This window comes from Nothobranchius furzeri, chromosome 2 (assembly GCF_043380555.1).
Source record: "Nothobranchius furzeri strain GRZ-AD chromosome 2, NfurGRZ-RIMD1, whole genome shotgun sequence".
NCBI lineage: Eukaryota > Metazoa > Chordata > Actinopteri > Cyprinodontiformes > Nothobranchiidae > Nothobranchius > Nothobranchius furzeri.
Window position 1 is genome coordinate 5,770,833 of NC_091742.1, and position 21,784 is coordinate 5,792,616.

The 21,784-nt window shown below is 41.7% G+C and overlaps 1 protein-coding gene across 7 annotated transcripts in view; it reads right to left on the reverse strand.

Moving 5' to 3' along the window:
• The window catches only part of otofa (otoferlin a), a 140,563-nt gene extending 121,026 nt beyond the window's left edge, over nucleotides 1-19,537 (reverse strand). For all 7 annotated transcript variants that reach the window (XM_015947369.3, XM_070543378.1, XM_015947365.3 and 4 more), the window contains exons 1-2: nucleotides 19,013-19,537; nucleotides 8,502-8,560 (exon numbers count right to left, since the gene is read on the reverse strand). In XM_015947369.3, the coding sequence (XP_015802855.3) occupies nucleotides 8,502-8,560; nucleotides 19,013-19,094 (141 nt within the window). In that variant the 5' untranslated portion in view covers nucleotides 19,095-19,537. The remainder of the gene's footprint in view (nucleotides 1-8,501; nucleotides 8,561-19,012) is intronic.
• Nucleotides 19,538-21,784: the final 2,247 nt, after the last annotated feature.

Sequence of the window (21,784 nt, forward strand, 5' to 3'; positions counted from 1 at the left end):
TGAATAATGGTCAGTTTTGGAATTGTATCAAGAAATGAGTGTTACTGGTCTTCCTCCCCTGGAAGTAAAGAACCAGGAAATTAAGGTCCGCTAGCTGGAGGGGATCCAGAAAGGAAAGGAGCTTTCTACAGATCTTAAGAATAACAAATGGTGCAGAAACCCAGGACTTCATACATACATACGCTTTCCACACACCTTAACAATAAATGAGGATGGTTGTCACATTTATGCTCCATTTAAGGGGTGACGGGCATCCTACAGTGTCTCAAGAAGGTTAAAGGGACAGTAAGGAAGTTTGAAGTTTTTATGCTCGCGATCGCCACTCAGGCCTAACGCATAACTGCAGCTTCAAAAGTAAGCTTGTGCATGAGGTGTGCACGCTGTACATGCACACTCCTTAGCGAAAATAACAGCTGACAGAGTCCCGTGTGTGTGTGTATGTGGCCTGGAGGACAGAAGAACACAGCAAATTAATAAAAATAATGTGCCTCTGTCTCTGCAGCTGCACTTTCTCGTCGGCCGGCCGAATGTGCAGTGTGTGTGTGTGTGTGTGTGTGTGTGTGTGTGTGTGTGGCCGGGAGGACAGAGGACAGGAGAACACACAGCTAATTAATTAAATAATTTGGTTCTGTGCCTTTCTCTTCAGCACAGCCGACAAAGGTCCAGGGCCAGGAGGTAGCCATCGCAGCACAGAACCTTATTTACTTCGTTGACTGGGTGTAAAAATACCCAAATTCCATGTGATCAGGGAAAAAAAACTTTTTTTTTTTCGTGTCCTGAAAGTAGTCCACCACAACTTACTGAAACTTACTGAACGAAGGCGGAATAGTGAATCATAATCTCCGGCTGCAAGATGAGCAGATACGGAATGGAAAATGCTAGTTTGTGGTGATAACTTCATCACAGGTAAAGGTATACGAAAGGTTTTTTATGGTGTTTTATTGAACAGTTGTTTACAAATGCAGCTACAAAAACCGCAGGTAAACAGTTTGATACTATTTTCACATGTCCTCACCGCAAATAGTTTTGTGAGGGACCAAGTCAAACAAGTGAAGGAACACAGGGAATCTCCAAAAATCGAGGCTGTTTAATTTTCTTTTTTTTTATATATATATATTCACAAAATAGCTCGAGCTTATAAAAGAGGTCAAACAAACAAACAAACTGAAACTCAATAAACTGCTAACTTAACATGTTGACTGACTGAAACCACAACTGACCTAACAAACAAAGACACACAAGGGTATGTATACACACTGGCTGATCGGACCATATGAACAATAGGGATTACTAGGCAAACATGTACCAACTAAAACTAAAAACACAAATCAGTACAGTCAGATTGTTAATAAACAATAACACCCTAACCCATAAACCTAACTATTTAACTTCAAACTTAAATTAATTAACAAATGACAAAATATTAAACTAAAGGAAATCCTTCAGTCCCCTCTTCCTGGAACCATTGGTCTGGCCCCACCAGTTCTTCCTGTATTTATCTGACAGAACCCCTTCAACATTGGCCGTGTTCGAGATGAGCCAGTTCTGCGCAGATTAGATCAGCGGTGACCGGTGATCGGCGCTCGGCGCGTGCCGGTTGGTTTTGTATCCGACTTGACGCCGACTTGCTCTGACGTCATGCATACGTGGGCAACGATAACCTCGTGAGATCAAGGCAGCCGCAAATTTTGGAGCAAGGTGCTGCAGTTGCTCTCCACCGGCTGCAAAACCTAGGGGATGACGGGAAACGCCAGGCTCTCACCTGATCTAAGATCTCATTGGTTCACATTTTGATCCAAACATCCGGTGGTAAAACATGAAACGTTGGTTGGTCACATGTATTCTGTAAATCATGTTATGTTGATGATGGCAGCTATATAGGCCATGAAGAGAAATGTGTTTTGTGTTCTTTTGTCACGTTTCCTATGAGCACACTAAACCTGCAGCTGATAACCTTTACTTATTATTACAGTCATGTCTTCATATGCACATGTCTACAATATATTATTTCCACAAGCATGTGAGGATGTGTTTTGGTTGCTAACAGGCACCAGAATAAACATAAAACATTAAGCAAGTATGAACTCTAACGCGATATCTTCATCCATCGTCACCCGTGAGCTACACATGTTGGGAAATCTGTCCGACTTAAACGCCGGCTTTCAGCCACTCCCCCCGCTGCATCCGTCTGCTCTCGTCTGTTTTCCAGGCGAGGCGTGTGGTTCTTTTTCCTTATCAAAAACAAGAAAGAGACAGGTTTTGTCCAAACTCAGCGCGGGGCATTTATTTACACAACTCATCCATACATCACCAACACTTCACAGGGGACAGCGTCCAGCTTCGATCTAGCACCTCGGCTGGAGATCCTTCCGCAAAAGCCCACGTTCTCCTACACCACGCAGCATCATATACTCTTCAACCCCCACCTCTGAGAAATGATGGGGTGCTACTTCCACATCCTAATATGGTCAAAAGTAGTTGAGACTTACATAAGCTGGACAGATCAACATGTTTTGGAGCATGTACTCAGCAGCTGGGCTGCCTGATAAACGGCTGGTATTGATAAGCAACATGTCAACATGCACGTACACAAAACACTGCTTTTAGCTCCTACAGGCGCTGCTCAACTCGAACAAGGCCACTGTTTGCCTGTCCCATCTCAGGAAGCAGAAAGTGGAGAACCTCTCGGCACCAGTAAGAGAAAACACAAATTAACTTAAACAGAACAAATGACAGGCATAAAATACAGCAGTTAACTAAATGGGCGCGCTTACAATTAGAACTATTGCATTTCAGCCATCTAAACAATAAATCCTAAGAAATATAAACGTACAAACTGAAATCATGAAAAAGATAAAGAGTACTAACATTTACTGTTGAGTGGACATGGGTGTGGCCATCACCCCCCCCCCCCCCCCCCCCATTTCATACTATTTCATTTCTAGTCAAGCCCTTGTGTTTGGTTTGAAGTTTTAATTTTCTTCAACGTTCTGCCTCAGCAGAGCTAAAACTCAGTTTAATCGCCCTCCTGGGCTTTGCCTGCATTTGCTTCCCTCACCATTATCTCACACAGTTTTCTTGACATTCTGCATTTAAGAGAAGATTATTTAAAAAGCCATTCTGTTTAGTTCCTCGCTTTAGTCTCTGTAAATGTTCTGAACGTTTCCACTTTCAGCTTCCTTCCAACTTGCCATACCTGCAAATTAAGTATTCTGCTCTGGTCATCATTTATTCATAACACTAGAGAGTTGGGCAAGCATCTTTCCTGGAGCATCCCTGAATGCAAAAACCAGCAAAATTCATAAACTATTTTCAGCTCTGGCAATATTCGAGCTTGTGTCCCATCCTGAAGCAACTGCTACTCCTCCCACCTTACTGGTGGTGAGCTGAAATATAAACTCTGGAGGAAGACCGCATAAATGGATAAAGGTAGGAGTTTTATTAGTTTAAAAACCTCATCGTGATGGTGATGGAGTGATGTGCTCATGTAACAGATTTGACTTACTTGAATCTGTTCCTAAACATGATTATCCAGAGGATCTGGGAAGTGAATAAGGTGTGAGCTCTCGGTTGCTTTGATCAACCACTACAGGCTCAGAGTTCTGCCTCAGAGCCGACAGCTGACAATTCTAACCAAACTCTCAAGCGTTAGGATTCAGATGCCTTTGATATGCTTATGACTGCAGCATAAAGTTTTACACCCATGTGAAAATAACCCTCCCCCCCTCCCCACAGATGTATCTTTCTTACTTATTCCGTCAAACTGAAAGCAAGAGGCAGTTTTGGCTTGCTTTTAGCACCCCCTAGTGTACGTTTAGTATAAGCAAAGTAAAACTTACCTTCTTGCAGTGTGTTTGTCTTTTTAACACTTTAATCTAACAGCTGAAATGTCTCCTCAGTCTTCATTTGTATCTACAGGAGTGATTCATCACTAAATCAAACAAATCAGCTCTGTTTGTGATCTAAAACATGCAGGAAACATGCTGGAAGCAGACTGCAGTGCCAGGCATGTCAGCTAATTATTATTTTTTCTAAATCCAACATAACGGACTGGCACTCTGAAGTTGCAAGTGCTGTAATCTCACCACGGACAACGGTGGGGGTCTGAGTGACGTTTCGTTAACCCTGTAAAGGGTCATTGTAGCATATACTGGCTCAAGAAAAGGATTTAAAAATATGAAAAAGTTCCACACTATCCCTTTAAATAAACCAACAACAGCCTTCCCCGTCGTGAGTTGAGATGGGTGAGTCCATGAATGTTAAATAAGTGTGACGTAGATCTGTGAGGCTTTTCAAATCCTAGAGTTTCACCATCTATTTTCTATCAGAAGCTAATGCAGGAGATAGGTGTAGGAGACTATTTTCATGTTCAAAAGGTTTTAAATAAAAAAATAGGTTCCACACCTTTAAATGTGAGACGGGCCTTTGTCTTCTAGGTCCATGGAGGTTTCGGTCTTGGATTTCTTCCATAGATTCATTTTTTATTCGTTTTTTTTTTTTTGTTACAGTTGAATGCTGACGTTTAACTTTAAAGCTAACCACGAGGCCTGCAGTTCTTTACATAAAGTTATTTGGTTGGATTGGTTTAGAATGTGATGTATTGCCTTTTGAGATCTTTTAGCCTTCTTTAAGTTAAACAATGCATTAAAAAATAAGACATGTGTGTGACTGGTGATTCTGAAACCAGCTTTCCAACTAATCACAATTAACTCATCATTCAACAAAAGCGGAAGATTATCTTCTAATAGAGACATTTTGGTTTTGATAGTTTATCATGGAAAAACAAATGTAAAACATGTTGTATTTTCTTTAGTTGAGCTGTGTTATGGAAAAACTTATGTTTATTAATTCTTGATCATGGACTCAGTCAACTGAATGTAAATATATAGCTCTATGCCACACACACACACACACACACACACACACACACACACACACACACACACACACACACACACACACACACACACACACACACACACACACACACACACACACACACACACACACACACACACACACACACACACACACACACACACACACACTCTATAAATAAGCTCTGTGACCGGATGTTTGGGGCATTTTGCCTCGTGCATCTTGCCACAGTTATAACTGTTTGACTTGTTGTTCATTGTCTCCCTTTTCTCTCCGACTACAGGAAATGGGTTATTGATAAACATATTGATAAAATCATTTACAATCTGAAACATTCAAATGACAAAAAAAAGTAACTGACTCATCCACAAGACTTAATTAACCAGTTCGGCAATAACTTCATTCTCAACACGAGATGATTTCATGGATGCTTGGCATTTAATCGGCTTTGTGAGGATATTGTCAAGCCCAGTGAAGTAGGAGGAACATATTATGATATGTTATTAATGTGACCAGGGACTATTTCCCTCTACATACTGGTATCTGTTCCCAACACACACACAGCAGCTTGTCCTTATGAACACTGTTTGAACCGAGTGCAGCGTGAGAGACTGAGGTGGAGATAGAAGTGGGAATGGATTCGCACATTTACAGATGTCTGAATATGAAGATTTATAATTCGGTCTAGGCTACATCATCTCTCAGAGAGAGTGTTTTCTCAGAAATAAAATTTTCTGCTTCAGTGAACTGTTCATTAAGCCAAAAAAAGAGCAAAAAAGTCCATTTTTCTCTGGATAAAGAAATTACTTGCAAGTACCTGCATTTGTGCAGCACTCCTGAATCGCTTGATTATTAAAAAAACAAAACAAAAACTTTGAGTTATTCCAGTCTAATGTTCACCAGAACGTTCGGTTGCAGAACTTTCAATCATTAATTTTGCATTAGTATCTCCACCTCCTTTGCATTGTTTACATTTTTGACACAGTCTGTGAACTCAACTGCGTCCATTCCTCAAAGTCCCAAACTTAACCTCCTCGTGGCAACGCAGCAGCGGGCTCTCTGTTATCTGCTCCAGTTCTGTCCAACTTTTGAGGGGGAAGCCCTGGTGTTCTGCAGCTAAAAGCCTCAGCATGTGATGAATAATGGATACAGATTCCCCATCCAGTCAAGTTCAAAGGCGTTCTGCTAGTCCATGCATGAAGCAACAACACACACACAGAAAACTCTATGCGAATGGTCCTGAGCTCCAAGGGCCTGGACTGAGCTCACTGAGACATGCTAACACCCCCGAGGCGAGGGTGACAACAGCGAGGATGATTTGCTGCAATAACTGCAAAGGGTCGAGAATTTTCTGAGCTCAGACACCAGAATGCCGAGCACGCCTGAGCATAAATATTTACATCATAAACAACCCCTCAGAAGGTGCAAGGAGCAGGAGTCGTCGCAACGGAAGACTGGACATTTCGTTGATGCTGAGCAATGCTAATCACCTCTGAGGCGTTGCAGGACTGAAGGCACAGGAAGAGGGTGTCAGAGGAAATCACCACATAGGCCAATTCCGTTCTATACCCGCTGCAGTAACGCATGCCCTCAGGAGGAAAATAGTCCACGACTGAAAGCACTACTGACGCTTTGCTAGTGAGTGTTTTATGTGTGTCTGTGGCTACTTGATTGTGTGCAGCCATTTAGGCCTTTTCCTGATTAGACTGAGAACAAAAGAACAAGTTATCAGTAAAGGAAGCAGCACTCTGCTTGTTAGCAAACCAAAAGAAAACTGTTTCCCCCGCTAACAGCAGCAGCTCAGGGAGAATAAAATGGTCCTAGCTTTTCTAAAAAGGTTCTGAATATGTTTGAGCTGCTCTTTCTTTCTTTCCCGCTTCTGCTCTCTCTTCTGCATTTGCAACTTCCTCACTGTGCTTTTCTTTAATGCCTGTCTCAAATTAACAACGTTTTTCTGTTTACAGAAAGCTTTTGCACATTTTCATGGTGTTAAGGGATTTTACGGCAATCAAACAATCATTTTACATAATTTCTCAGCAGTGAGGATGAAAAAGAAACAGACCCACAACTTCCAGAAGGAACAAAACAGATAAGTGTACTATTTCTCAGAATAAGTGAATATCATAGAAGTGAAACAAGAGTTGATATTAGCTTAAAAAACATTAAGAGTCTTAGTTTGTGGTCAGACAGCAACGCGAGTTGGAAACCTAATTTGGCAAAAAACCAACGTAGATCCTGACAAGAAGGCATGGATTAAACAAGATCTATAGTTATTTGGAAATAATCATTAAAAATTTAAGTTTTAAACAGTTTGAAGATTATTATTTTGATCACGTGACAAATTATCCCTGTTACAGTTAAAGTCATAAAACTGTCTGGAGCCATAAAATGTGAGAAAATGTGTATATTTTATTGTAAAAGCTAGCTGAATTAGTGTGTATAACACCAATTTTGACAAGTATTACAAAGGGCTGGGTCACATGCAAGTGTGCTAATTCAACTGTGGCAATTTAGTCACACGTTGTTTGAATAGAATATACTTTATTGATCCCAGAGTGGAGAAATTCATTTGTTTTTTATTTACTCAAATTGAATTTACAATTCCAGCTTGATGGGCCCCCGAATCTATTTTTAATAAACTCTGTGTGCTCACTAGGCCCTTTGGAGACTCTTTATTGGTTTTTCTTTCACAAAAACACAGACAGAAGTGAAGAATGATAGCCAAATTATGCAAAAAACATGAAAACAAAATTTCAAAACTGAATAATAAAGACTCCAGCCCATGTGAGCTTTGGGGATTCAAAGTCTTAAACAATGAACAGATATAATCAGAAATAATCAGAATTTAAAAAAATGTGTACAAATAGTCTGTTTTACAAGTTCCATTTTATGCAAACCTTAGAGGGGAAATCAAAGTTTTACAAAATGGCTTTAGGTCATTTTTCTGTGAATTTTTGGATTTCTGCTCATTTAAATAATCAACTATTCCCTGTGGCGATCTCAGACAAGGTGATTAAATGCTCATCATTTAACCTGCAGCTGTTTGGAATTAATGTTGCAAACCAAAAATCAATTTAAAGCAGCAGAAACTCAGATTTGTCAGGCAAACTTTGCCTTAATGGTCCCTATTTCAGAAAACCGTCACGCTGCGGGGTCGTTGTTAGACCTAAGTGCAGGTGATGACCAGGCAGGCAGGTAAGTTTAATAACTAAATAAATAGCGGGATGTAATTAGGACATGGACTAATGGGGATACAACTGGTTACAGGAGGTTCTGACATGTGGTGCATGGAACTTTGACTAAATATGACATAAAGTAAACAAAAACATTGTCAGTCTAAGCGCCCACGTAACACTAAAGCTCTATCATGACTCATAACGTCAAAACTCCCACACAATCCAGTTGTTGATCCCAGTAAACCCACTCATGTCTGAAAAGGATCAGTTTCAGTGTTAAGGCTCCATCCTAAATAAACCCCAATTAACATTAGTCCTTAACCTTCATTATTTCTGCTAATTATCAACATTTCCGGCCAAGTTCATTAAAAACCTGTGAAGTCAGGGTGATGTTATCTGGTAACTGAAGAGTGGTCGGTGTCAGAAAGAGGAAATGAAGATACTGACCTCGTTAAAGGGAGCCACCTCCTCACAGTTCTCAGCCACGTGGCTGTAGAAGGGCAAACCTGAGAGAGGCAGAAAGATTTGGTTATTAAAAGGCAGCAGAGTCCGAAATAGCACCAGTCTGTAATAAATTAAAGGTTCAAATATTCAATTTTATGTTTTAGTCACAGTTTTTTTTTCAGAGTTTAATTAAAAGGTCGGCATTAGATATTTTGCAATCAAAACAGACAAAAACCGCCTCTTGGAGATGTAATCTCCAGCTTTTGCTGGAGCGGTTCGCAGTTGAGAGTGAAACAGCTGGGTCCCTTAATCTGAGACCATGTTCTCGAGCAGGACAGAGGTGCCTTCTGGGTCAGGGATGAGGTCCTGCCCAAAGTTGTCACGATTTGTGGGATGGTTAGGACCCAAAATGCAGAAACCAGGATGACACGAGGCAGAAGTAGATGTAAAGAAAAAAATCCTTTTATTTGTAGGATGATTCTAAATAAAAACATAAATCAAGAAGGGCAGGAAGCCAAAGTCCAAAAACCCAGGGACTGATCAGGAGATGAAAAAGTACAAAAACAGGAGCTCAAAAACTGAGCACGGACACGGGCAAAACTCTGGGGAGGACAGACCAACGTAAACACAAAACAACACTGACAACAACAATGAACCGACAAGACACAGAGACAAGACAGGGCTTAAATACACTGGGGCATAATGGGAGGCCGATGAGGTGCAGGTGTGTGGGGGGAGGACCAGGTGAAAGCAATACTTAATCAGGGAAGAAACTAACATGACCTAAGAGTGAACCTAAAAACAGAAAAGCAACCATATAACTAAAATACTAAAGGTAAGGAGAACTACAAAAACCGGTGGGACAAAACATATTAAAGAGACTGATAAAAATGAAAAGCTGAAACTATAAACACTGCAGAGGGATGACTGAAGAAGACTAAAGGAAGACAGGAGACACAGAAATGAGATGCAGACAAAGGACACATGAGGGCGCTATGAAACACAAAAGGAGAACCTGGAGTGGGAGCTGGAGGGGCTGGGGAACAAAGGGACACCGAACATGACACAAGTGGGGGAGCTTAAGTATCTCAGAGTCTTGTTCACGAGTGAGGGAAAGCTGGAGCTTTAGATTGGTGCTGCGTCTGCAGTGATGCGGGCGTTGTACTGATCTGCCGTGGTGAAGAGACAGCTGAGCTGGAAGGTGAGCTGATGCCTATCTCCAGCGGTCAATGGGCAATCAGGCGGGATAGCAAAAAACAGAATCATATTATTTGCCAGACAAATACAAACATGTGACTCTTGTGTAATCTCTATTTTAATGGAGCATTAATCTGCTGTCGGAGTGTTTCTCCGTGCAGAAACCCGACTCCCTCATCACCTGGTGGTTTTGTGGTTCTCATGAACGCTCCTCATCTGCTTTGTTGTGCTTGTTTGCTTTATAACACAGGCTTTATGAACACGTCAGCCACACAGATCTGCACATTTACAAAGCCTCTGTCACCTTGGGTTTAGTAATATCACTGAATAGAAACCTTAGATCCACCTCAGCTCTTAAAATATTATTATTATACACCAACTTTTACATTTTAAAAAAGAGCTGAAAAGTTTTGATTCCACATAATTCTTAAATCTCATCAGGTCAAAGGAGCATCTTTTTTTAATTCTAATTCTCTCTGCAAGCATTCCCACCTCTCCTTCACATTGATCTATAATCTTCCAAAAACCCACGTCCCTTTGAAGCAACATTTAACAAAGTAAAGACTGCTTCAGAGGCAAAGTGGGAGAGACAACACCACTCCTCCTACATTATTGAGAAGAGTGGCTTTGCACTGAAAGGAGTGTTTTCATCTGGGCTTAGCAAGATCAGACGAGGCTTACGTAAGGTGCTCAACAGCAAGCTGACAAAAACATTCAGCCAATCAGATTCCATTTGAGAATTTATCAAAAACAAGAAAAATACTTGAGCTGTTATTTTATTTTACCAAACGCTCCCTCCTTTTGTGACTGAATACTTTTATTTCATTGCATTAATTACACAAAATAAACCTAATAACTATGAGATTTTGCAGATTAAATAAAAAGAGTGGAAGCTGAAATAACTCCAAACATTAGGGTGCCAATATTGAATATTATAGACGTTGATTTAGCAGTGCTGGGAAAGAGGAGCTGGATTTAGACGGAATATCTCAAAACAAAATGACCTTATGTGTTATTTCATGTTTTTGCCTTTTTTATTCATTTTTCAGAATTGCACACTCACAGTTGTTTTGCAGACCAATGAGAATAGAGCACCGTGGGGCAACTCTTTAATAAAACAACGAGCAACAGATAACAGCAAAAATTCATCAAAGACTTGTCAGAAAATCTATTCATTTTTGATGTTTGTGACTTCAGGGCAGCCTTGGTTCATTTAATATCTCCGCTTAAGAAAATTAGACTGACAGGAGCAGAAACGCCATATGAACATTTTTTTTATCTTCAGTGAAATGACAGCGTTTTTACCCTCTAATAAGTGATTACGCACCATGTCCTTCAAAAGCTTTCTTCATGCCACTGAAAACATGATATTCAAAAGGAAAAGTGAGTAAACCCCTGTAAATTAAAGCTGTTCAACTTAAATTTAATTAAAAAAATAATAATAAAACATGGTAACATAATAACTTGGGCTAAAATGACATTGTGCATGGTGGAAAAAGTATTTTAATCTTTAAGTTTTGAGATGTTTTTACAAATGCAGCTCAGAGGACAGGAAGTTTCTAAGAGGGTTAAGTATTGAGTCTCTAAATAAAGGGATACTTTGCAACTTTTTCAAAATTTTAAATCATTTTCTGGAGCCAGTATGTGCTAAAATGACCCTTTACAGGGTTAATGAATTGTCACTCAGACTCCCATCACCCTCTGTTGCCAGAATGCCGCATTTGCAACTTCAGAGTTGCCAATTCGGTCCCTGTTGGGCTTAGTAAAGTGGAGCTGGCATGTGCTGGTGCTGCAGTCTGCTTCCAGCACGATTCTATGTTTAAGATCTTGAACACAGCAGATTTGTTTATTTCAGGGGCGCAGATTTGGCATGGACAGAGGTGACGTGTCAATATCTAGCGATGACCAAATAGTCCCCACCAATAATTTGACCACCAATGTTAAAAACCAACAAGCCAGTCAATATCTCATTACCCTAGAGGTGTGGAAAAAGTTAACGCACCTACCTCTGTAACGGATATGACCACTATGAGATGTAGATTTATAAGTCCCCATCAATGTCAAGAGCAAATTTACACCAATGGTTTATTTAGTGATGAATCACTCCTGTAGACACTAAGGAAGGCTGGGGAGACATTTCAGTGAACGGGAAGAAGTTTTATTTTTTGTTCTACTAAATGGACACTAGAGGGTGCCAAAAGCAAGCCCAAACTGCCCAGTCTCCCTTTAATCTAATGGGCCATTCCCATCTGTACCGGGTCGGCCCGGGCCGGGTAGCCCCAGTCGGCCCCAGCCTGGCCCGGTTGATTCCACACATACTTGTCTTAAGCCCCTGTGGGCTGATTCTACCCACCAATCAGAGGCTTGCTCTAATGGAAGGTGTGAATTTGCTGTCAGCAGTGGGTGTGTTGGCCCTGGTCGGCCTGAAGCAGACCCCCTCGAGAAGAGGGCTGAGAATGAGACTTGGTTGGCCCGGAAAAATACCAGGCCACCCAGATATGTAAACAACCTACGCTACCCGGCCAGGACCGACCCGGTACGGATGGGAATGGCCCATAACATGCACGTTCTTGGTTTGTGAGAGGAAGATGGAGCATCTGGAGAAAACCCATCTGCACGAGGAGAACATGCAAACCTATGGTAGAAAGGCAGCAGGCCATAATAGTACCTGCAACCAACTGTGTCACTGTGCTGCCCATAAGCATGGGCAGCTAAAGCAATCCCGGTTGCACACATTAGATAAACACTGCTGTGTGTGTTCAGCTTTGTTTTTCTCCTCGTGAGAAAACCTGAGCAGGGGCCTGATATTTGCCAACAATCCCTGTGAAACTCTACGGCGCTGCAAAGAAACATTTTGGCTGAAGACTTCTGAATTAAAGCAGCTTTAATCCTTCTGTGGTTGGGCAGCTTCCCATCATCCAAAGAAAATTTACTCCTCAAGTTTTAAAGTGCTAAAGTTTTATGTCTTTTGAAGCCTAAACTGTAGTAAATCTCCATCAGGAGGCATCAAAAAAATAAAACACTCTGACAAAAACCCTTAACCCGACGCATTTACTGTGGATCAACCTCTAGGGAGTCATTTGCATCACTTTGTGAAATATGGCTCAGCTGGAGACAGCGCCCATTTATGGTTATTGCTGTCTAAGGACGGTTGACGAGCTGGAAAGTCCAACATTTAATCTGTGGTTGTATTTAACGAAGATGCAGAAAGTGTTTGTGTTGACTTCAGGCTTACAACTGTTGAGTTTCTTTGTCACTCCTGTTGCTGAAGGTTGGCATGAAGTAACTCGGGCTAACAAGAACAGAAGCTTCCTGTTTCATGTCTTCCTCCTCCAGACAGGAAGTTTGTTAGAGCTGAAAGCATTCAGGAAATTCTTCTAAGTGGTTGAAGAGAAAAATGTGAGTCAAAATCCCACAACGGAGGAAAACACGCACGGTACAAAAATTAGGGATTGTCCCGATCCGATCGCATGGTCGGAAATCGGCCCGATCACGTGGTTTCAGATTGATCGGGACTAGGGCTTTACTTCCCGATCCGGACTCGGATACTGGGTTCAAGTTACAGGAGAGCAACTTGGTTCTCCTTAAAGGTTGTCAGGCTCTCCTGATGCCGTTAACTTACACACCCAGAAGGAGCACAAAGACATCCAGTTTCTACCTTTATTATATTATTTATATGGACTCAGCGTAGCGGGGATTCTTTTGAGCAGAGCAGCAGGCAGACCGCTGATTATTCATGAACTCCAGCTGCATTCTGCACACGGCCACAGTAACATTTTCTAAGTTTCTAAGGGGCGTCACCAAAAAATATATAATTAACACACAGTCATTCATGTCCGTTCATTTTCTCTCTAGTAAGTTCTGTCTGTATTTGAGCATGACGTGTGGACGCGCTCGCGCTGCAGCGCTCGTCACTGGTGCAGCCGGGCAGCGCAGCGCACACTCCGCCTTTTTTGCGGTCAGTAGATCAATTTGATCTGCTAGTTAAAAAGTTACTTGTGAGGTGAAAAAGAAGGAGGCAGGCAGGAGTTTTTCTGGAGGACCGGGAGATGCAGGAAGATCAGAGACAGACAGGACAGGAAGAACAGAGACAGACAGGACAGGAAAACAGGAAAATAAAAACCAAGTAAACAAAACAACGTTCTTAAAAAAATAAAATAGGTAGCTTTATCCCACTACACGTTTGTACCTGTATGAAGCAATAACTTATCAGCATGTACAAGTGCTGGCCAGTAAATTAGAATATCATCAAAAGGTTGAAAATATTTCAGTAATTCCATTCAAAACGTGAAACTTGTACATTATATTCATGCAATGCACACAGACCAATGTATTTCCGATGTTTATTACGTTTAATTTTGATATTTATAGGTGACAACCAATGAAAACATCAAATCTGGTATCTCAGAAAATTAGAATATTCTAAAGGCCAATGAAAAAATGTTTGTTTCTCTAATGTTGGCCAACTGAAAAGAATGAACATGAAAAGAATGTGCATGTATAGCACTCAATACTTAGTCGGGGCTCCTTTTGCCTCAATAACTGCAGTAATGCGGCGTGGCATGGACTCGATCAGTCTGTGGCACTGCTCAGGTGTTATGAGAGCCCAGGTTGCTCTGATAGTCGTCTTCAGCTCCTCTGCATTGTTGGGTCTAGCGTATTGCATCCTCCGCTTCACAATACCCCATAGATTTTCTATGGGGTTAAGGTCAGGCGAGTTTGCTGGCCAATCAAGGACAGGGATACCATGGTCCTTGAACCAGGTGCTGGTGGTTTTGGCACTGTGTGCAGGTGCCAAGTCCTGTTGAAAGGTGAAGTCTGCATCCCCATAAAGTTGGTCAGCAGCAGGAAGCATGAAGTGCTCTAAAACTTCCTGGTAGACGGCTGCATTGACCCTGGACCTCAGGAAACAGAGTGGGCCAACACCGGCAGATGACATGGCACCCCACACCATCACTGACGGTGGAAACTTTACACTGGACCTCATGCAACGTGGATTCTGTGCTTCTCCGCTCTTCCTCCAGACTCTGGGTCCTTGATTTCCAAAGGAAATGCAGAACTTGCTTTCATCAGAAAACATAACTTTGGACCACTCAGCATCAGTCCAGTCCTTTTTGTCCTTGGCCCAGGCGAGACGCTTCTTGCGCTGTTTCTTGTTCAAGAGTGGCTTGACACACGGAATGCGACACCTGAATCCCATGTCTTTCATGAGTCTCCTCGTGGTGGTTCTTGAAGCGCTGACTCCAGCTGCAGTCCACTCTTTGTGGATCTCCCCCACATTTTTGAATGGGTTTGTCGTCACAATTCTCTGCAGGGTGCGGTTATCCCTAGAGCTTGTACACTTTTTTCTACCACATTTTTTCCGTCCCTTCGCCTGTCTGTTAATGTGCTTGGACACAGAGCTCTGCGAACAGCCAGCTTCTTTAGCAATCACCTTTTGTGTCTTGCCCTCCTTGTGCAAGGTGTCAATGATTGTCTTTTGGACAGCTGTTAAGTCAGAAGTCTTCCCCATGATTGTGGTGCCTTCAAAACAAGACTGAGGGACCTTTTAAAGGCCTTTGCAGGTGTTTTGAGTAAATCAGCTGATTAGAGTGGCAGCAGGTGTCTTCTATATTCAGCCTTTTCAGAATATTCTAATTTTTTGAGATACCAAATTTGGAGTTTTCATTAGTTGTCACTTATGAATATCAAATTTAAATGTAATGAACATTGGAAATACATTGGTCTGTGTGCATTGCATGAATATAATGTACAAGTTTCACGTTTTGAATGGAATTACTGAAATATTTTCAACCTTTTGATGATATTCTAATTTACTGGCCAGCACTTGTAGTTGATACAATTGAGATCATCTTCAAAGCCGTCCCATGTCCAGGGACGCATCTAAGCATTTTGGGGGCCGAGGCAAATACCCTGCCAGGTATTTTAAGTTGAAGTGCCATCTGTTTTTATATTAGACTTTTATATTTGCATTAAAGTCCAAAAGTTGAGAATTTATGTTATTCATTACTTGATTGTTCAATCTACCTCAGAGAAGTGATCGGTTGTTAAAAATTAAAATAAAAGGTAATTAAATAAAAAATAAGGAACATTCAGCAACTGTTTCTTCCTTTTCTTATTTATTTTATGTATCAAAAGTATGGGATCGGGACTCGGTATCGGCAGATTCTCAAAACCAAATGACTCGGACTCGAGGGCAAAAAAAAAAAACCTGATCGGGACATCCCTAACAAAAATGTTATTAAATCAGAAATCATGACCAAATACTCACACTTTAACAAGTATGTTTCATATACACAGTGAGGCAGGAATATTTGGCATTTCAGGAAGTTGTCCCACTTAAAAATATGAGAGAGGTTTGTCATTTTTAGCATAGGTGCACTTCAACTGTGAGAGACAGAAAGTAAAAAATTTCCAGGACTAAGGAAATTAGGGACAAGATTGAACACCTACACAAGACTGGAATGAGCCAGTATATAACAGGTGAGCAGCTTGGTGAGAAGAGATCACTGCTGCATTCATCAGAAAATGAACAAGATCACGGACTAGCTCCCTCGACCTGAGGCTTCATGCAAGATCTCACACTGTTGAGTACAAAGGATCTTCAGAATGGTGAGGAAACAGCCAGGTCATGGATTAGGATCCTTTGGTTTTAAAGCTGTTAGAGTGAATCTGCAGAGCAAGCTAGGTTTTGAACACAAACACAGGCACGGAACACTCACCCCTCCCTCGGGTATCTTCCCGGAGCTGCTTCTGCAGAAATCAGAACCCCACATTGCCACAGTAAACGAGAATGTGCTAAACACCTGTCATCATTTTGTCCAAACTTCTTTTGTTGTCCGTGACTCCAAATGGTGCTTTCGTTTTCAGACTCTGGTAGTTTGTCCTAAAGTGTAAGTGGTAGCAGCCGGCTGTTTCTTCTTCTCTGATATTGAGTGGAGAACCTCTCTCACCAGTGGTGTTCTGTTACTAAATACACGAGTGTGTAATGAGTGGAGGACCCAGGGAAGTGTGGAAGTGCAGCGGTTTGGCGAGACCGACAAGCGGATGGTCCAGTAGTTGCTTTTGGTCGGAAACATGTTATTGGTGGAGGTTTTTAGACAAATGCGAGAGAACCACTTTACATCTCCACAACACATTTATAGAAATATTATGATAGAACATTGTCAAGATGCATGAAAATACCTTTTTTTAAGCTCATTTGTTTTCCAAATTTGTCATTGCAGCTTTAAGTGGGACAACTTGCATAAGTGGCTGCCAAATATTTTTTTGCTCCACTATTTTAAATTTCTGCACATAAATCAAACAAACATATCAAAGTTAAATTGTGTACAAAATTTCCAAACACCAGTTCAGCTTTCATTTAAACAATAAATGATGTTTACCTGAGCTCCAAAGCTCCAAAGGGGTCAGGTCTTGTCACCTGTTTAACTAAAATCCCATGATTGTCTATATTTGTTGTTGTTTCTTTGCAAATTTTATCCACATTGAACAACAAATAGCTACTAAATTCACATCAAACTAAAGATAGCTGATTTCTACACTTTGATTTTGCTTGTGCATAAAAACACAAAATCACAAATAACAGAAATATGGTTTTATGCTTCTGTTTATTTATTTGGCAGACACTTTTATCCAAAGCAACTTACAATTTATAACCTATAGGGCATGTTGTGATCTGTGGGGGAATCCAGAGTACCCGGAGGAAACCCACGCATGCATGGGGAGAACACGCAACTCCACGCAGAAAGGACGCAGCCGAGTTTCGAACCTGCAACCTTCGTGCTGCGAGGCAACAGTGCTAACAACTGCGCCACCATGCAGCCATGCTTATCCTTCCACTGTCACGATCTGCCCCTGCCTTCCTGACTGTGTCTCTCTCCTGCCTGATTAGCCCTTATTGTTCTCACCTGCCCCTCGTTAACCTGCCCATGTGTTCCTGATTCCCCTGTGTATTTATACCTCCCTCCTTGTACCAGTCTTCGTCGGATCATTGTATGTGCATGTGCTTGTTTGTCCTGTCGCTCCCGTTCCACCATTAAAACCATTTTTATTTTTCATCCGTGCCTGCTCTCCTGCCTCCTGAACTCTCCACCACACATGGCCCGTCATCTCCACACCCGCAACATGACATCCACACCCTAAACATTGTCATGCCTGAAATCATTTAACATAGATTTATTATTTTTATGATGCAGCTATCAAGATATATTAAATATTTTTTTATTATTTCTTCTTACATTTTCTGTCTTCATAGTTTTAATTGTATTATGTAATGCAAACTAAAGACTAAACAGACTAAATTTCAAACATACCCACATCTAACTTTAAATAACATCCTTAGATAGAAAACTAACTAATCTTCAAAGAAGCTCTTCTCGTTTCTCAACGTAAAGTCCTTTTCAGTAAGTCTCAGAGATACTACGCATTCTTGGTTATTTGAAATCATGACCAGATAAACTGCAGCGCTGCCAGTGGAGCTACAGAGGGAAGGACTGGGCTCCTAATTTCTGAGAGGATGGCATGGTTCATATAGCATCAGGACTCTAGTGGAATCACTGCAGCACAAAGCTTAACACTGAGAAGAAGAGCATTGTCTCTCTCTCTCTCACACACACACACGCGCGCGCGCGCGCGCGCGCACACACACACACACACTCAATGCTGACAGGAGGATTGTGGAATCAAGGATCAGCAGGAACTGAGTACCTGTCAGAGGACTGGTCGCTGTCCAAGGTTCTTAAACACCCCCCAGTCCTGTTTGTCATGTCATTTCTTTCACACGCGCGCGCGCACACACACACACGCACACGCACGCACACAAAGAAACATGAATGAATCCTCTGAATTTCAGTTTCATCTCAGACCAGTGGTCATTATTTTATTTATGTTTATTTTATGTTTATTTGCTTAGCAGACTTACAATTTATAACCTATAGGGCATGTTGTGAACTGTGGGGGAAACCGGAGTACCCGGAGGAAACCCACGCATGCATGGGGAGAACATGCAACTCCACGCAAAAAGGCCGCAGCCGAGTTTCGAAACTGCGACCTCCGTGCTGCGAGGAGACAGTGCTAACCACTTCACCACCATGCAGCCATTAAGGCTTCCTACACGGCGAGGAATTATCTTATTATTTAACATTTGCGTTTAATTTGCAACAAACAGTCAATTCTGAAATGAGGAAACAATAAAATGAAAAAAATCCATGGCTGATTGTTTTTTTCAGCTGACAGTGACGTGTTTTGTTGTTGTTTTGAGTCGCATCGTTGTGTAACAACTTCAATCAGGACGCAGCAGTTAACGGATGTCCTACCTCTGAATGTAACTTTGGCGATCCTGTCCCCTCTCCCCCGGAGCTGAGCCACCGTCTTCAGGTGAACCACCAGAGCCATCATCAGTCCACTTTGAGCTGGGGGAGTTTTGTACTCCACGGACAAAACTTGAACCGCTTTGGTGCAATCACTGCTTCTTTTACACGAACCTGTGCTCGGCTCCGGGTTCGCTGTGTCCACAAGGCGCTCTCCTTCCAGGTGGCATGGATGTTTGTTATTATTTTTAATATCCTAGAACACTTTTTAAAGAAAAATATGAATACGAGGTTTTACTCCAAGTCAGTGCTCCGTGGCTGCCGCGTCCATGGTGCTTGATTTGAGTCCGCTGGCTGCGCAGGAAGGGCGGGGTGCGCAACTCTCAGGCAGAGGGGTGCTGGATGCGCTAATTGCAGATAATACAGGAGGCGGAGGGAGAAAATGTGATACCCTTCTCTTTCTTCTTTTTTTTCCTACAATAAGCTGGAGCATCACTGTCTCACTTTTGCAAAATATTTGCACCAAACAATTAAACCGAACCTCTAGAATAAATAAACCAATTTTTTTATCTGACATGCAAAATAAACCGAGTTTGCATGATAGTTAAAAACTACAATTATGTTATGTTCCAATTGGCTCCCTGAATACTGTTAGACAATAATTTATCTTGTATTTTCCTGCAGATTATTGGATAAAAAGCTAATTTTTTTAGCAATGGTTGCCAGGCAACTCTCGTTGCTCTATATATGATGAGTTAGTGAACTACCAGGGTCACATGAACATTGTCTTTCTCTGAACGGAAGGCAGATGAAATAACAGCTGGAGCCTGATGTTTGAAAAAGACAAAAAAAAAAGTCACATTTTAGATGCATTTTGTAATTTTGGTAGATGCCTTTTGTTCTGCTCCAGCAGGTGATGAGGACCAGGAGGAGCACCAGAGAACAGAGACTTCATCATCAGTGGAGCGAATAATGCTGCAGAGGGGAGTTCTTGTTCCAGGTGAGGCATTATTGGGGAGCTGAGAGGATGAGCACCAGAACACTGAGGTAATTAGGACTGAGGATGGTTTTATTCTGAGATGCAGTGGGTATGATCAGTTTTCTGTCTTTGAACTGAAACAGATAACAGTTTAATAAAGCAGAGGCAGAAATCCAACCTCAGAATTTTAGTAACAAAATCATGAATGGTTCATGCAGTTTGTGAGGTTTCAAACCTCCTGCTGCAGAAGATCCATGCACATAATGCAGAAAGTTGATAAAACTGCTACAAATACCCTTTTTATTGCCAATTCAATAAACAATTTTCAGTTTTTGGTTATTTGGGGTCAAAAATACAGAGTGTCATTGTTGCTCCCATGTGGACCTGGAGCTGCAGATGACTTATCTGCTCCAACATCTCCTGGCGTTCGCCGTCTGCATTCAAGCGCAGAATGTTTTTTTAGGACCCAAATATGCAGCAACCCAGGATGACACGAGGCAGGAGATGATGAAAAGTAAAATCCTTTATTCTTGAAGGGTGAACAAAATAAATCCAGGCAGCGAGCCCAAAGTCCAAAACTCCAACGCTGGAGAAACAAATCTCACCAAGAGCACGAACAAACGCTGACAGAATACACATACAATGGACCGACACAAGACAAAGACAAGAGAGGGCTTAAATAGACTGGGAGGAACAATCAGGGAAACAGGAAGCAGGTGTGGAGTGAGGGCTGGAGGGAAGACAGGTGACAACAATTTATCTAAATGGGGAAGCAGAACCCAAGGAGGGCAGATAAACACAGCACTGAACTAAAAGACTGAGGGAAGGACTCACACCCACACAATCACACCCAAATACACTCACACACACTGAATTGGGGAATGGACACGCACGCACACACACACAAACACACATACACTCACTCACACACACACACACACACACACACACACACACACACACACACACACACACTGAGTTGGGAATGGACACGCACACACCCACACAGACACAGAGCTGGGGACAAAGAGGCTGGAGCTACAACTGGAGGGGATGGGGATGATCGAATGCCTACAAACAGAAAACACATAAATGAGACGCAGACAAAGGACACATGAGGGCGCTATGAGACACAAAAGGGAATCTAGAGAGGGATGGAGGACACCAGGAGACACATAAAGGAGGGGGCAGACGCAGACCATGACATAAACACGGAAAACAAAAATCTGCAAAAATCTGACTCATGTTTTGTCTTTTTCAGCCTCCCAGATGTTCCAGCAACTCACATCAGGCTTTACCTTGGGCTTTGAAATGAGGAAACACAGAAAGTCATGAAGGGAAACAGTTCCAAACGTAATTACTCAAACCCTAATCAATGGATTCAGATAGAACAAATAAACATCTTAGTGTTTCTGCAAACTTTTGTCCTCCCACATCTGAAATCAAGCGATGCAGAAAGTAGAAACAGCTGTTGGCTGATAATCATCTCAGAAAAAAGACCTTGACAATCCACAATACAGACTGGAACTGTAATTATTTCAGATTTTTGAGATCATGCAGCTGTTCAAGCAGACAGTCGGGGGATTCTGTCAGTAATGTGCAAATGCCGTGAAGCTTTGTCCGTATTTAACAAAGTATTTGACTATTTGAATTACGTCATTCCTCCTCATCAAGTGGATTTGGCTTGTTTGTGATCCAGAGTCTTCCTTTTAGCTAATTAAATAAAGGTAGCTGTAATTGTTCTTGCAATAATAAGAATCCTAAACTAAAGCTCACACACCAGACAATTAAGCAGTTTA